General features: G+C 40.9%; 1 protein-coding gene across 1 annotated transcript in view; it reads left to right on the top strand.

Annotated features, from left to right (window-relative positions):
* Positions 1–16145, top strand: part of TMEFF2 (transmembrane protein with EGF like and two follistatin like domains 2) — a 166471-nt gene that overhangs the window by 75279 nt on the left and 75047 nt on the right. Inside the window, exon 5 of the mRNA XM_034785203.1 lies at positions 15185–15281. Coding sequence (XP_034641094.1) covers positions 15185–15281 — 97 coding nt within the window. The remainder of the gene's footprint in view (positions 1–15184; positions 15282–16145) is intronic.

Below are 16145 nucleotides of genomic sequence, written 5' to 3'. Positions count from 1 at the left end.
TCCAGCTGCACATGCAGAGCATGCGCCAGCTGAAGATGCAGCTTAAAAGGGAGTCAGACAGCTAGGAAGAGCCCTGACAGGGCAGGGGAAAGGACCTACCCTGAGAGTTCCTAGAGAAGGGCACTGCAGTAACCGCCTCCAGGAGAGGAAGAGCCTGCCTGCTAAGCCCAGAAGGACTGATGGTTCAGTTATTATCTTTTCTTTTACTATGAGGCAAACTAAGATTTTGGCAAGAGAATGGGTGGCAGGAAGTGGCCCAGGGAGGTAGCCTTAAGGCACTCCTGGGTGCTGGACATAGATACCTCTTATATGGGACCCTGGGCTAGAGCCCAGTGGAGTAGATGGGCTCCCCTACCAACCCCCCGCTTTAAGAAAGACATGAAAACCCTCATTACTAGACTCTCCCTGAGGGCAGGAAGGAAGGGAAACCCCCTGCTGGGATTGGATACCCACGAGGGTCAGTAGACGGATCTTGTATGTTCCTTGGAACCCTGTCACACAGAGAAAGATTTGACTAATGACCTTACCAGAGGGTCGGGTCAACCCCCATCACAGACAGTCAATCACAGGGCATGATGGTGACCCAGGGGACAGATAGAGTCGTGGCGAGCAGAGGCCTAAACCCCTAACCACTAGGTCATGCCACCAGTGAACACTGCCCATCATGCTACCATCATGGGTGCCAATCTTAATGATTTTTATGATGTGGACACCTACATTATATATGCATAAGCTGTAAATGTGTAATGTCTGCAGTGATGAGTGCAATAAACAATTAATGGTGCCATTCATAGTGCAAGTCCTTGTCCTGTAATTAAAATGGATATGTGTGAATATTTGGAAAGAAATATGGAACCATAAGTTACTGACTGATTTTGTTCATCAGATGTCTCAGGATGAAAGACATTCTCAAGAAGCTGGATACTATACTTTACATAGGTATTTTGCTATGGAAGGGGGGGGGCTATGCTATAAAATATGGGATCTATTTTGTGCTTATTGTAAATATATACTAATGTAGGGCTTGAAAACTTTGCCAGACAGCCACTAGCTAGAGGACCAAACTTACTTGCAGAGACCGATATGAAAGGTAGTACCAGCAAGCCTCAGGCCCCAGCAGCTGGGATTCTGGCTGGGGTGCTGTTCATCTTCCTTCTCAGGGATCCATCTTTCATATCAGCATCTCACTGATACTGTAGATGTCAGGTAAATTTGAATCTGCTCATCCCCACGTCTCTGCTCTTGTTGGTTGAAGGAACCTACACCATCATTCTCCCCCCTGCTCCCACATTCTCTTGACTATTGAGAAGTGAAGTCAGACTCTGTCCTCTTCAGGTTTCCTGGCTACTGTGGTACTCTACCCATCCTCAATCTATTAAGAAGTCTTCCATCGACCTAGTGTTGTCTACACCAGGGGTTAGGTTGGATTTTCCACATCCCTGAGAGACATAGGTGTGCCAGTGTACGTTCCTAGTGTAAACCGGCCCTCAGTTGTGACTACAGAAAGCCCTTTCTGGTACACCTCTTAACTCTGGACTTTAAGGAGCCTTAAAGTGGGCATAAGTTATATTTGCACTCACTCTGAGGCCCTTTTACATTGCCAGAGTGGTATAAAGAGGACTTAGTGTGCATTAGAATAAAGTCCAATGTCTGCAACCTAGTTTTAGGATTTAAAAGCAGTCATTTCCTAAGTGAATCATAGTTTAATCAAGGCTAGTAGCAGCATCTTAAAATTGGTTAATATCCATATTTAGGTTTCCTGGATGGTTTAAATGGAGTGGCATATTATCTTCTCTATAGTCAGCCTAAAAGATAGATTTGATGGCTGTGAGCAAAGATGTGAAATTGCTATAGGCTTCCTCTCTTATAGCCTGCCACCTATTTGATTTATATGATAAGTGATCTCAGATGACCCTCCAAGGCACTGAACCATTAGAGAGTTATGTTGCACAGTGATAAGAAATCTTCAGAGATACCTAAATCTTCCTTTACCACTGGGAGTTTCATCTGTTCTGGAATACAGAACATTTTTATGTATGATGTTGCTATCTCGCTAGCCATGCTAATATTCAAAAGGATACACAGATTTAAATCAATAGCACACAGATAAAGACCTTAAAACTGAAGTATTTGCCAAGTGCGTGTTAGCTCTTCCAGTTTTATTTTTTCTTTTGTGTTCTATTTCTTGAAAGTTGAATGGCCAGAAGGGTTCAAATTCAAGTTCTCTTTTAGTCTTCTGACCCAGCAGGAAGCTGGCCAGCATGCATACTCCGGCCTGAAAGCCATTTCATCCAAGAAGTAATTTTCTTATTTTAGCCTCCATGCATTCATGGATTATATCCTTTCTTAGTGAGCATATGTACTAAGTTCGGGGTTGGTTTAGTTGTTGTTTTCTAGGAACAAGTGAAAGTGCCACTCCTTTTGCTTTGGATCATAGTGGGACACGTGTTTTTAGCCTAAGATCAGTAAGAGTATATCCAGTTAACTATGACTATTTTTTTGATACAAGGATAATCTCCTACATAGAGTTCATCTACTCTATGTCAGGTATAGGACATCAAATACCAGATCCTCACCATAGGCAGTATTGTATTTAGCCTTCACATTAGCGCATAAGGGAAGGAGAGTGTGCAGGTGCCTACTTCGACTCAGACTGCTGGGCCTATCAAAATGGACAAGATCAGGGGAGTGACTCAGGAAAAGCTGTTCTAATTTGCAGCCTGCCATTCTCGGCAGCATCGGGTGAATGTTTACAACTGCTGCTTTTGTTCATTGAAAATTCTCCTGTAAGGAAGAGATTTCTCTTTAAAATAAAATTAATGCAAGAGAGAGATGAATAGTCCCCCCATGCTATTTGGCTTTTTGCTCAAAGATATTTTATGAGAGGCAGCTCTTGGCAAATTTAAATGATCCTCTTCCTTAAGCTGGCAAATGCTGTCAATTCCAGTCCTCTTACACTCTCATAAATCTGTAAAGTTGGCATCCCAGGTACACAAGGCAACAATAAAATTGTGCAGGAGGACAGCACAAGGGTGCTATAATCACTGCTGGTTCGTGTCAGCATTCAGAAAGCCTCTATTAGGGTTTTATTCTATGAATTATTTCTTTTGAAACACCATTACCTATATTTGCTAGGAGAGAGTGGTCTTGGCTGATTATATTTTAATTTTTAGAAAATGCACTTTAAATAGAATCGTGCGGGGGTGGAGGGGGGGAGAACGTGTAATGGAAACTAGCAAATTGTGTTAGAATAAATTTTATAGGCCCTCCTTTGACTGCTTTTGTTTAAGAATTAAAGCCATTCACGACAGGCTATAAGTGTACAAAAAGAGAACACCCAGTGTGTGTTTGTATAGATTCACATCCTCACTGCTGACCCACATGTTCATACAGGTCCACAAACCATCCCCACAGTGAGACAACAAATGGGAGGGTAGTATCAAGCAGTGGCAGGAGAGAAGCAATTCTGTTGCTGCAAAGCCACTCCCACTCCCCCTGCATAGAGCTGTGGGGAATACATCGGAAGGAGTTGATGCCTCCTCCTTTGTCTCTACATTAGAGACTCTGGCTCTCCCTGTCTGGATGACAGCTGAGGAAACACAAAGTGGTGCCTGAAAAACCCATCAAGACAAAGATATCCCTTCTCCCCCAAGCAATTAGGTGGGAAAGGAACCCAACTCTCCATTATCCCACTACTTCCTTAATAAATAACTTTTGTGGTCTTTTTATTTACCTTTTGGTTACACTTGGGTCTCATTTTCAAGCTTTTCTCTGTCATGAATGGCTGGAAACTTATTTTAAGAAGTGAAGATTCTCCTATATTCAACATGACTCAAAGAGCACCAAATAATGGGCAACTCCAGATAAAATCACAAGAGTTGGCAACATTGGGTGACATCAAACAGGACAATTCCTGCCCCGGCCTCAATTTCCTTCTTGCATTCTCAGATTGCTCTGGGTAGGTTATTACAGTCCCTAGGTGCATGGTCTTCGGGGCCTAGGGAGACAGAGAAGCATTTGTATCATCTCCTGCTCCTTTTCTGCAGCTCTCTGGAATCTGACTGGGCCACAGTTGCAGAGTCCCTCTGTATCCTTTAACATGCTTGCCTGATCCATCCCAGGACTGGGCAACCCTGCATGGATCCTTAATACACTGAAGTGCTCCCGTGTTGCTCAGCATTACAATTTGGCACGCACTATATGTTTGAGAACTTTTGGTGGTATTCTGCTCAGTTACATCAGGGTTCAAAGGGTTCTGGATCAAGGCCTGAATTTGCCACAGAAATTGTTTTGTAATATAATTATTAATTTTGTTGATGCATGTGTATGGGAAGGGGGGAGAGAGATAATACATTTGTATCTGAGAGAGAATTAAACAGCAGGATAGAAGAACAAGACGTGTCAGATTTATTACCAATGCAGAGACCGTTTTTTCATTTTGTTCATAATGTTGTTTTGAACCTTTGCCAGGCTTCTGAGAGGAAGGCCACTCCTGAGCCCACCCCATGTTTCACACCCATTCATTGTTCTCACTTTGAAGCTTTTGACGGAGCTAGTGCTTTCAGGAGAAAGACTTATTGATTAGAATAAAGTCATTGTCAGCATCTGGGCTTTTATTTCTCTACTCTGTTTTTTATTCTCTGTGTAGAAGGTGTTTGTGGTATTTTACCCTAACTTGGCAAATTCCATTGGCCTCTCTCCACTCAGAGCACTCTCACTTTGTCCCCGGCCCTTTTGACCTGCTTAAATCTGTCGTGATAATGCTCAAGCATATGGTGGGATGACTAAGGGCATGACTACAGATACAGCGCTGCAGCAGCACAGCTGCATTGCGTCTGGTGAAGACACTCTATGCCGGCGTGAGAGAGTTCTCCCATTGACAGAGTAAAACCACCTCCGCAAGCAGCAGAGGCTGTGTCGGCGGGAGAAGCTCTCCCATCCACACAGCACTATGCACACGAGCACTTACGTCGGTGTAACTAATGTTGCTGTGGGGAGTGGTTTAATGCTCCAGAACAAGCTTTCAGAACAAGCTTCTTTTCTACTGTTGAAGGAGCATCTTCCTTCAATAGTAGAAAAGAAGGCTACAATATAATAAATCATTTTTACTTCTAATTTTCCTGCTCTTCTATAAGAGAGATTACATATTAGTTGTTGCTGGGATAAATTCTTAAGGAGTGTCTCTAAATTTTATGGGTTTTTTGGTCCTACATTACTTCCCATGTCTTTGTGGGTCTGCTGTGTTGTGCTTTCTTGTCTTCTGTAGGCAGTGGAATCCTTTTTTTAAATAATTGAGCAATAGAATAAATAATCCTGAGCTATCTCAAAAGGTTTTAGCAACAGCAGCTTAATTATGGAAAGATCCTTCTCACAGATACTGTCCCTTTTGTAGATCACTTTTGGTTTTGCCACAACATGTGGCTTGCAGTATGTTCTTTGAGCTCAGCATGAGGATTTAGCTTCTATTCCCTTCTTTTGGTTGATAAAATAAGTCAAAATGTTTTTTTTTTTTAAATTAACACTTTTGTGTCAGATAGTTCCTCTATACATGTGCGCAATTGGTAATGTCATCTGTTGCTGTATAATGCAATAGGTTTGTATGTGTGATTCTCATATTATAAAGTGATGTGTGGAATAAACATTGAAGCGAGAGCCGGGAATCCTTAGTTTTAATCCTAATTCTGACCCTAAAACAAGTCATTCAGGAACAGGTTTTCAAAGGTGAACTCTAATCCAAATTCAGACTAGAAATAGGGTAAAAAATTTTAACAGTGGAGGTAATTAATCATTGTAACAATTTACCAAGGATTGTGGGCAATTTCCCATCACTGGCAATTTTTAAATCAGGATTGGATATTTTTCTGAAAGATATGATCTAGTTCAAACATAGTTATTGGACCTGAAGCAGGAATTAACACAGGCTTGTGTTATGTAGGTGATCACAATGGTCCCTTGTGGCCTTAAAATCTATTAATCTGATTTTGAGTGCCTCAATATTTGGATGTCCAACTTTACACACCAAAGGCCTCATTTTCAGAGATGTTGAGCACTTTGAGATCCACTGATGAGAAGTGCTGTAGGTAGTGGAGGTGTTATTAAGGGAGCTAGGTTTAGGCAGGAGCAGTGCCAGGGTTTTTGGCGCCCTAGGCGGGGGTCCTTCCGCGCTCCCGGTCTTCGGGGCACTTCGGCGGCGGGTCCCAGAGCGAGTGAAGGACCCGCAGCAGAATTGCCGCCAAAGACCCAGAGTGCGGAAGGACCCCCCGCAGCTGAATTGCTGCTGAGGGCGGCAAAATGCCGCCACCCCCCCAAATCCTGGTGCCCTAGGCGACCGCCTAGGTCGCCTAAATGGAAGTGCCGGCCCTGGGTTTAGGCACCCAAATTAGGAAATTGTGGCCCTGGTATCTGAAATTGGTTGCTACAAAAACAAACACCAAAACTAGAAAACATTTCTGGAAACTCAGATTTCTGCCTCAGATATTCCAATCTTTTTAAAATGGGGATTAAAATGCTTGCTTAAGTGCCTCACAGTGTTTTGTGGAGGGTGATCATTAATGTTAGAACACCTCTTGGAAGAAGTGTCATGCTATCTAAGTACCAACTAATATTCAAAATCAGATTAGCCTTCCACATATACATTTGAGTGTAACATCGCTTGTATATTGTGGTCACTCTAATTACAGGTGTGCTAGAGGTTGGGGTGAGCACAGAGAATCCTTTCCCTTCCAACACACCTGCGCAAGGGGTAGTCAGTCATAACTTGTCTACACTGAATGGACAATGTAAGGAAAGGCTGCCTTCCGTGCTAGTAGCTACGTAGAGATGATGTCTGAGTGAGGTGATGGCAAAGCCAAGACTCTGGTCCTCTTTAAGGTCTTAATCCAAAGTGCATTGATGATAAGGCTCCCAATGACTTCAGTGGGATTTGAATCAGGCTCTTAACATGCAGAAAGAGCTTCTCCTCACCACTTTGCTCTCTACATCCCTGGATTATTATTCCTCATGCAGGCATAATGGCTCCAGGCCCTGCTGCTCAGGAAATGCGCCTGCTCCCTTTTCCTAGTGCTCCATTGCTTCTGAATAGGCAGAATTTGGCCCATATTGCTCTTTTAATAGCAGGCCAGCAGCACTCACTGAAGACCTTTAGCAATTTTCAGAGCTGCAGTATCCAGAATGAATAATGGTTACTCTCCCCCATGGTGACCCCTCCCCCCACTTCATAGATTATGTTACGTTAGCTACTAGTATTCTCTTGCCAATAAATGCTTCTTTAAGTCACGACAAGGGTTTCTAACAAGAAAATAAGAGGAGTTAGGAAACACAAATAAAACTTGAAAACAGCTTGGGAGCCTTTATATGCACGGTAAACTGCTTTTATCATTCAAGTCTATCTGAGCCTTGCAGGTAGAATTTGGCACAGAGACTAGACAAGAAGAAAGACGAAGTCTAGGTTTGAGGATTTGACGTAAAACAGTGGACCTTCTTCCCATTCTTCAAAAGAGAACTGTGACATTCAATGGAGATAGCTCATTCAAGTCTGGTATGCAAGTATTAATTATGTGGTAATTTATGCACGTTACCAAGATGTTAGTTTGTTCCTCAGACTTGTTGTTGTTCAAAGTTATTCTGCTTAGTTCAGTCCTCCGTAAAAAGCTGCCCTCAATTTTATCACACAAACACAAAGTTGAAAAGCAAAGCCATCTAAAATTTGGGAAGCTTTTAAGAATGCCTTTCAGGTTCTGTATATGAGTCAGTCTGACAGAAGAGTAGACATCATTATGGGTGCTGCATTTTCAATCCGATATATTGACTGGATTTATTCCTAGACATTTTCTTCGCATGAGGACCTGGGTAATACTGCTGATATACCGAATTCTGCCAACCCTCTGGAGTAGTGTTGTGGCTAAGTAGGCTGTTATTGAGACTAGTGGCTGATTGGCTGGTGTCCAGTAGCAGCAGGGTTAAGGAGCTTGGTCCAGCTTTGAAAAAGCCAGTCAGCCTGGGATGGTAGTTCGCCTGGATGCCTGGCTTAGCTGAAAGCCTGGGCATCTCAAAAGATTTGTTCCAGTCCCGAAAGAGACTTAGTTTAGCTTAGGAGCTTAGCTAAGGCAGAACCCTGTTCCAGCCTTGAAAGACTATCGTAGTCCCCTATCAGCAGGTGGTATGGGAATCCTTGTAACCTAAGTTACTGCAGTTGCTAATGGAACTAAATTTAAAGGAAGTATATTTTCAATGTTCCAAGTCTTTTTCTGCTGCTTGCTTCTTCACAGTAGCAGAGTCCACCACCCATAGTTCATGCAGAACAGTTCAGTCAGAAAACTACATGACAAAGATGCTATCATCATGAGTAAAGGTGGTAGAATCAGTCCCAAAATATCTTTCAAGCTAGAGTATGCCACAAGAACACAGCCCATGGTAACATCCAGGAAGCATCACAAAATCATCCCCCGCTTCACCCTCCCCCCGCCCTGGCCTTAGGGTTCAGTAACTTGCTGTGGGTTTATACCAACAGCAAATTACTGCAACCTCCATCTTCCCAGTGCCAACTCTGCTCTACTGGCTAGCACACCAGTGCGTGAAACCAAGGTTCCACCCACTCTCAGTCCATCTGCCCACAACAGACAAAGAGCACCCACTTAGCCATGTGCATCCATCCAGTCCTAAGGCCCAGGCAGCCTGTGCAGTAGCAAAAGGGGGGGCGGGGAGGGCTGTCTTTTGTGAGTGCATAGGCTGAAGGACAATAATGGGCACTGTCTTTTCCTTACTTTTCTATTTGTTTCTCTCTTTCTCCCTAATCCTACTTACTGTATGGCAATATTTAACATAATCGTTCCAATTCCATTTAAAGGAATTAGCCTTCCATGATTCAGAATTCCATAGCACAGGAGCAAATTGTTAAAAAAAATAGTTATGATTGTATTACCTAACCACCAAGTGATTTCAGTAATCACAAAAGGGTAATGAGGTTCCCAATCCAAGACAGACAAGGCAATTTCTCCTGGTTAGCTTGTATTAAATTAACTGCATTATTTGGGACTTAACAAGCTAAAATTAAGGTTATTAGAGACAGTAATCTAAATCAGATTTCATAACACAAGTCAGAACGTAACCATAATAATGCAAAGTACCTATATGCCATGTATCTTTTATACTATAATAATATTTCATAATGTGTATTTGTTGTATTTATACAACATATTTTAAAAAAATTCTTGGGACAGCATTCTAATAATTTTCATTACCCTGAATAAGCCTCTGCAAACTGGAACCACTCTTTGAAGGTTGTCTTACTGCTTTCAAAGTTATACCTATGGAATGTATCTTAACAGCTGCAGAGTTATCCGATTGGTGGGCGATCCTACTGCTTAATTGCTTTCTCTTTCATGTCACCCACCCTGCCTCTTCTCCTCTGACACTGATTTCCCTGTGCACCATCCATCAGAGGAGAACGTTTGCTCCCTTTGTCATTTAACCAATATGTGGCCCCTTGCGTCTCAAGTTAAAATTTTCTGCTGCCCACTCTAGGGTTAACAATTCCACTATGGATGCTGCTGTGAAGGGGTGGACGGAAGCAAGCTTCCAAGAGGTATAGATAAAAGCATATTTGATTACCTACCAATCTACCTGTTGGAAGAACACTTAACAAGATTCATCTATCAGTTCAAGCATCACTATTTAGTATCTTTTTAGTTAAATATCAGACCTGCCACAGCGTTAAACCCCTGATGAGCTATAATACAGTGGCAGTTGGATATTTAAAGTCAGAGTGTGATTTCCGATATGCGCAGGTGCCTGAAAGAAGTATTCACAGACTGAAAGAATTGAAAGTTTTTACATAAAATTGAGATTTGGAAAGAAGGTTGATGTTTCCACTGATGGTTGGGGTTTTTCCATTATTCTGGAAGCCAGACAGGCACAAAGTGAGACAAATATGCTGAAGATGTAGATGCTTACAAAGTGGTTTCCTTAGCAACAAAAACAATATGAAATCTTTCCAAATTTGGTTTCTCCCTTGTGTGAGGTTCAGGCAATCCAGATCCTGTTGATAACACAGCTATCTGATCTGAGTGCAGTGAGGCTGCCAAAAGAGGGCCAGATGCTTAAAATAGGGGCTGTTGTGGTTACCACAGTCCATTGACTGTCTAAATTATGTTTGATGCATCTCTAGCTAAGAATCCCTGTTGCTGAGGAAATTGAGGTTGTCTCTGAAGTGACTTTCAGATAGTGTTAAAGTCATGTTAGCATGTTTCCTGTGTGACAGTAACTTGCATTCTGGAAGTTGCTAATCATGCTAACACAAAAAGGAACTTGCTCCTTAGCAGTTCTGCATTGCATTAATAATAAGAGACTGGCTTTGGCTGTTAAAGCTCCCCTGAGACAAGTGCCCTACCACATTGCTATCCCATGGTCCTCTGGAATTGTTCAACTGTATTAAACCTGTAAACTTGCTAATAAGGTAAGAACTATATGTGTTATGGCAAAGCAAAGCGCCCTTTTATTTTTAGCAGGAGCAATTCACTTTTAAGCGACAAGATCGCTTTTTTCCTTTGCAGCGGTAAACTTTTTTTTTTTTTTTTTATGTCTAATTCATTTTCCTCTGTAAAGGTTTTTTTAGTTGAGCTACGAAGACAAGTGCAAACTAGCAAGTGCGCAAAGAAAAAAGCAGTCACCTTAGCAAATGAACAGCTACCAGTCCTGAAGCTAAATAGCAGAAGGAAATACAGAGAAAATAACTCTTTCTGAGATGTCTGTTTTTATCAAGGCCACTCATCTGCACAGTAGGAAAGAGAGAGTGAGAGAAAACTCATCTTAAATGTGAACCATAGACCCAGGCAAAAATTTTCAGCCAAAATTGGAAAAATGTAGATTCAGTGACACCAAAACATTTTGCAAATTTAACTAATTTTCACCAAATTGTTCATGTCACCACTTCCCCTACTTTCCCCCGCAAAAAAAAAAAAAACAACAAAACACCCCAAATCAAAATGTTTAATTTTGACATTTTCAAAACAAAACATTCCAATTTTTTCATTTTGCAATTTCCTTACAAAAAAATTAAATATAAAAAAGGCATAAAGTTTAAATGAAAAGTTTTGCTTTGGGTCATACAAACATTTAAAAAAAATTGTTTTCGGTGCGGCTCAAAATGATGGTTTTTTTTTTTTAAATTACCAGCCAGCTGCAAAATCCATTATTTGCATAGCTCTAATTAAGATCAGCCATCTCTGTAGACATTGAAAGCAGAAGAATGAGGAAAGGCTAAGTCATTGCCATTTAATCAGGAATGTGTAAGGTTGGGTGCTCGGAGTCTCAGTGGTGCCATTAGTAAATTGTCTCTGGAATGCCAAATACATGGCTTCTTTGATAAAAGAGCTACCTGTTCATTTCTAGCAGAAATTAAGAGCTGTGCAATACTTATATGAAGATGTTCCCCTCTAAAACATCTCCTTTTATTCAAAATATTAAACCTTCCAATTACATGAATTGTTTAAAAAATGACTTGCATAGCTATTAAATTGCTTGAGACAGTGTGAAAAGTCCCTGGCCAAATGTGGAGGTAAAATAAGGGCACACCTTTTTAACTACAATGAAATACAATGAAAGTGATTTTTGGAGCAAAGAATAGAAAAACGAAAGATGTTTTGCTGAAAATATAGATTTTCTCCCTCCAAAATTGGGACAAATGGCATGTTTACAAATGCTCAGTTATGAGATAGATGATACTTGGCTCTGATATAGTGCCTTCCACCTGGAAATCCCAAAATGCTTTACAAACTATACTGCAAGTATAGTTATCCCCATTTTACAGCTGGTGAATCTTTTGGGCAGGGAAATTGTAACTGGTCTGAGCGAGAGCTGGGAGTTGAGTGCCTGAGCCACAAGACCACTGCCAAGATTGGCTGCCAAAAACTGCCCTTTCCAAGAAATAGATTACCATTAAAAATCAAACTTGGTTAGATCGGCTAAATTTCCCACAGCTTTTAAAGAAAACATCAAAACGCCATACTGGACCCTTCTTCCAACAATGACAACTCATTGGAGCAGAAATCCAGAGCATGTTTGGTTGGCTTTCTTTTGTTGTTGTTGTTTTCAGCTTCCCTTGATTGCTTAAAACTGAAGTTTTGTGTGTGTAAAGATAAATAAACTGATGACAATTCTACAAGCTGGGAAAAAACCCCAATTGATGAAATGTTAACTTCCTTCTTTTATATCCCAAAAGTCGCTTTAGGTGAAAATTTCTATAATTTAGATTCAGGCAGTGATCTGATGAGAAATTCCTTTAGAGTAGCTCAGATCTAAAAAATATAAATGTTTACTTTGACTTTGTTAAGCCTACAGGAAAAACATCTGAGACTCTCTCTCTTAGGTACTTCTATGGTTACTATCATTGTAGTATCTGAGGGCTTCACAGCCTTTAATATATTTATCTTAACAACACCACAGCAAGGTAAAGAAATATGCTATTTCCCCATTTTAGAAGATGCAGCACTGAAGCAAAGACAAGTAATAGGCCTAAATTAGCAAGTAATTTTTGGTGCCTCTATTTTTGGATTCTCAACTTGAGACACTTTGGGCTTGAATTCACTATGGGGATAAGTCGACCTAAGTTACGCTACTCCAACTATGTAAATAACATAGCCGGAGTCGACGTAACTTAGGTCGACTTACCCAAGTGTCTTCACTGCACTGTGTCGATGGGAGATGCTCTCCGGTCGACTTCCTTTACTCTTCTCAGAGAGTTGGAGTACCGGGGTTGACTGAAGAGTGCTCTGCCATCAATTTAGTGGGTCTTCACTAGATCTCCCTGTAGTGAAGACCAGCCCTTTAAAGAGCTTGATTTTTCTTCCAAGCCCTTTCTAAAAATCAGATTTTTAAGGTGTCTCAAGTTGGGCACCGAAAAATCACTAGCCCCTTTGAAAATTTAGGCTTGAATGGCGAGGTCACAAAGGGAGTTTGTGGCAGAGCGGAAAGTCTCCAAAATCCTGGCTAGCACCTAGGTCTAGCTCCCTAACTACCCTTCCTCTTTTGGGGGGTTAGAACACCTATCTCATAAAAACTGCTTTGCAGTAATTTGGGATCCTTTATCATTTTGTGCTGCACCACTTTAGGGGGAAAAACAAACCAATTTGGTGCCTGTCCATACAAACTTAAAATGTGTGTAATTCTAGTACTATAGTACCATTCCCGCAACTTTCAGAATGTGATGAGTAGGGCTGGGCACAAAATGGTTTTCCTGTCCCATGAAAACTTTTGAGATTCTGGAAAAATGTTCTCATCCTGAACTGGGATAAAAAAGTCAAAATTGTTAAAAATTTCACAAACCAAATGTCTGACGGGTGGGGGAGGGACAAGAGGGAGAACTGGTACCAGTCAATCAAATTACTGTATTTAATTTCAGTCATTTCTAAACATTTTGTTTCAATTGAGCATTTTTTTAAATACCTTTCCTTTACAAACAGGATCTTTTGGCAATTTAGAAACTTTTCTTTTCAAAAAATATTTTGTCAAGACATTTGTTGAAACCAACTTTCCCTGGAAAAGTTTTGGTTTTGACAAATCAGTATTTTTGATGGCGGCAGGTCAAGGGGAGGTGGAAGTTTTGCTGGAAAATTCCTGACCAGCTCTAGTGATTAGTCCTGTCAACTTCCATGGGTCTACTTACATGCTTAAAGCTATCCAGGGGCTTCTGTGCTTCTCTGGATTGGAGCCTAAATCTCTATCCTGCAGTAAATCTGCACCACTGTTCTAAATTTAAATGAACAAATAGTAAAAGGAAGACATTAAAAGTAGGTAGCAAAGAATTTCTATGCAGATATTGACAATCAAAGTTGTTATTTTAAGTCTGGTGTGAGCTAATTATTCTGTTACTATAAGAGTTATATCTATGGCCTGGTCCACACTAACCCCCCACTTCGAACTAAGGTACGCAAATTCAGCTACGTTAATAACCTTAGTTCGAACTTACCGCGGGTCCAGATGCGACAGGCAGGCTCCCCAGTCGATGCCGCGTACTCCTCTCGCCGAGCTGGAGTACTGGCGTCGACAGCGAGCACTTCTGGGATCGATCCGGGATCAATTTATCGTGTCTAGACAAGACGCGAAAAATTGATCCCAGAAGATCGATTGCTTACTGCCGGACCCAGAGGTAAGTGTAGACCTACCCTTTATGTATTGTGTCTTACTACAAAGCACCTATCCACAGCTCTCAGTACTTATACTGTTTTATAAAAAAAAATATATAGCATTCTGTTGGATCATTTCACAAGAATTCTCCCTAAAACTATCCATCAGTCCACTTGTACCCCTCTCAACTTATCCATTCATATTCTTCCCTTAGTTCCTTCAGGTAATTTATGGGACATTAAGGGCTGAATTCAAAGCCCAATGTAACATTTTCAAATTGAATTTCAATGGCACTTAGACTCCTATGTCACCTATGTACTCACTTTTGGAAATTTTACCTTATATCCCTGTGTCCAATTCGGTGCTGAAGGGGGCCCATGAGAAAATTCTGCCAGCAAAATGAAAGAAGGGGTGGGTTGATTTCTCTGTCCCTGGTGGCATTCTTCCCCCAATCTGAACAGTGCTAAATCATCCCTACCAGAGATGACTAGTTCTCAGGGCTCATAACAATACTTCTGAAGAGACAAATCTTTTGCCTTTGGAATAGACCAGATAGCACCATGAGACAGATATTTTCCAAACATATCTTGGGGAAGCATACTCCCTGGGTTCCTCACAAGATCTTCACCTGCACAGACTGCAAAGGACACAAGTAAATCACTATGCTATACTATCAATCGACTCCAAATATTTTTCCAGGAATAAAGCAGTGGAGCTTAATATGAGTTTGCCAGCTCAGTGCTGCTGCCTCCTTCCTTATTATGATGTTGAGAAAAAATTATTGTTGAAATGGGAAAGAACATACATTGATTTCCCCAGGTCCTCTCCTCTTCTCTCATCAAGCGCATGTATTTCTGGTTTGTGGTGTTTATCCCAGGTAAGGGGGAAAATGTTTGTGGTAGTCTCTTGTTTGAAATATGGGTGTCACCCAAGCACCACCATCTTGACCACTGTGTTAAATTATCAAAGGTTAATATATAAATTTAGCTTTCCTATAGACGAGAATCACTTTGCTGTTGTTTTGTGTTTACTAATGGACATTCTTCTGCTTTGTATCAAACAGTCAATGAAGGCTCAGGAGAAACCAATCAAAAAGAGACGTCCACTTGTGACATTTGCCAGTTTGGGGCAGAGTGTGATGAAGATGCAGAGGATGTTTGGTATAGTAATTTTACACATTTCTTCTGTAATTAATGTCCTATTATTTAAAGGTGTCATTGCTCAGAAACCCACCATGTGAGAGGATATTAAACAATAATGTACACCCTTTCCCTTGTCCTCCACCCAAAGTCCATTCATCGTACACATAGATAGAGACATTGCAAATCGTGTTCTGTTGGATTGAGAGCACTTATTTGGAAGGGCAAACATGATACAGCTGGAAGTCTCTAAACTGCAAGTGTAAAACAAACAGAAAGGAACAGATTAAGAAAAGAATAGGGAGGGAGTAATACCAAAGAAGGTTATTAGACATGGTGTTAGTCAGCTGACCCCATCCAAACACTGTGTTCTATGCACTACCAGTCAGGCATGAAATTATGAACATTGCTTCTCTTCAGTAAGGAAGGTTATGGATGTGGTAAGCTAGGAGAAAGCACATGATCAATTTGTGCTCATTTTGATCTGGTCCTGCCAAGCTTTCAAAGGCCTATGATTTTATTCTCAAAAAAAAAAAAAAAAAAAAAACCTGGCTCTGAATCCAGTTAGCAAGAGAAATTGTGCCACTGAAAAATAGAAGCAAGATTCTTCATGATTATATGTCTGTAATAATGGAATGAGATTGAGTTAGAAAAAATTGCTTAATTTTGATTTCGTCTAAGAGTATTACACTAATCTTCTGTTTCCCAGTAGAATCTTCACACAATTATTCAGAAGTGCTTTGGTCATGCCTGTGTCAAAATAAAACCTTGTTAAAATTAATATATCAGAAGTCACAGTCCAGTGGTTATAGTTTCAGATTTAGGTGAGCTTTTAAGTTGGAAGAGAAGGGAAGAATAGGGAAGTATAACTGGGTACATGATAAT

This window comes from Trachemys scripta, chromosome 11 (genome assembly GCF_013100865.1).
Source record: "Trachemys scripta elegans isolate TJP31775 chromosome 11, CAS_Tse_1.0, whole genome shotgun sequence".
NCBI lineage: Eukaryota > Metazoa > Chordata > Testudines > Emydidae > Trachemys > Trachemys scripta.
Note: the sequence above shows the minus strand (reverse complement) of the source record. Positions and strands in the feature narration are given on the sequence as shown.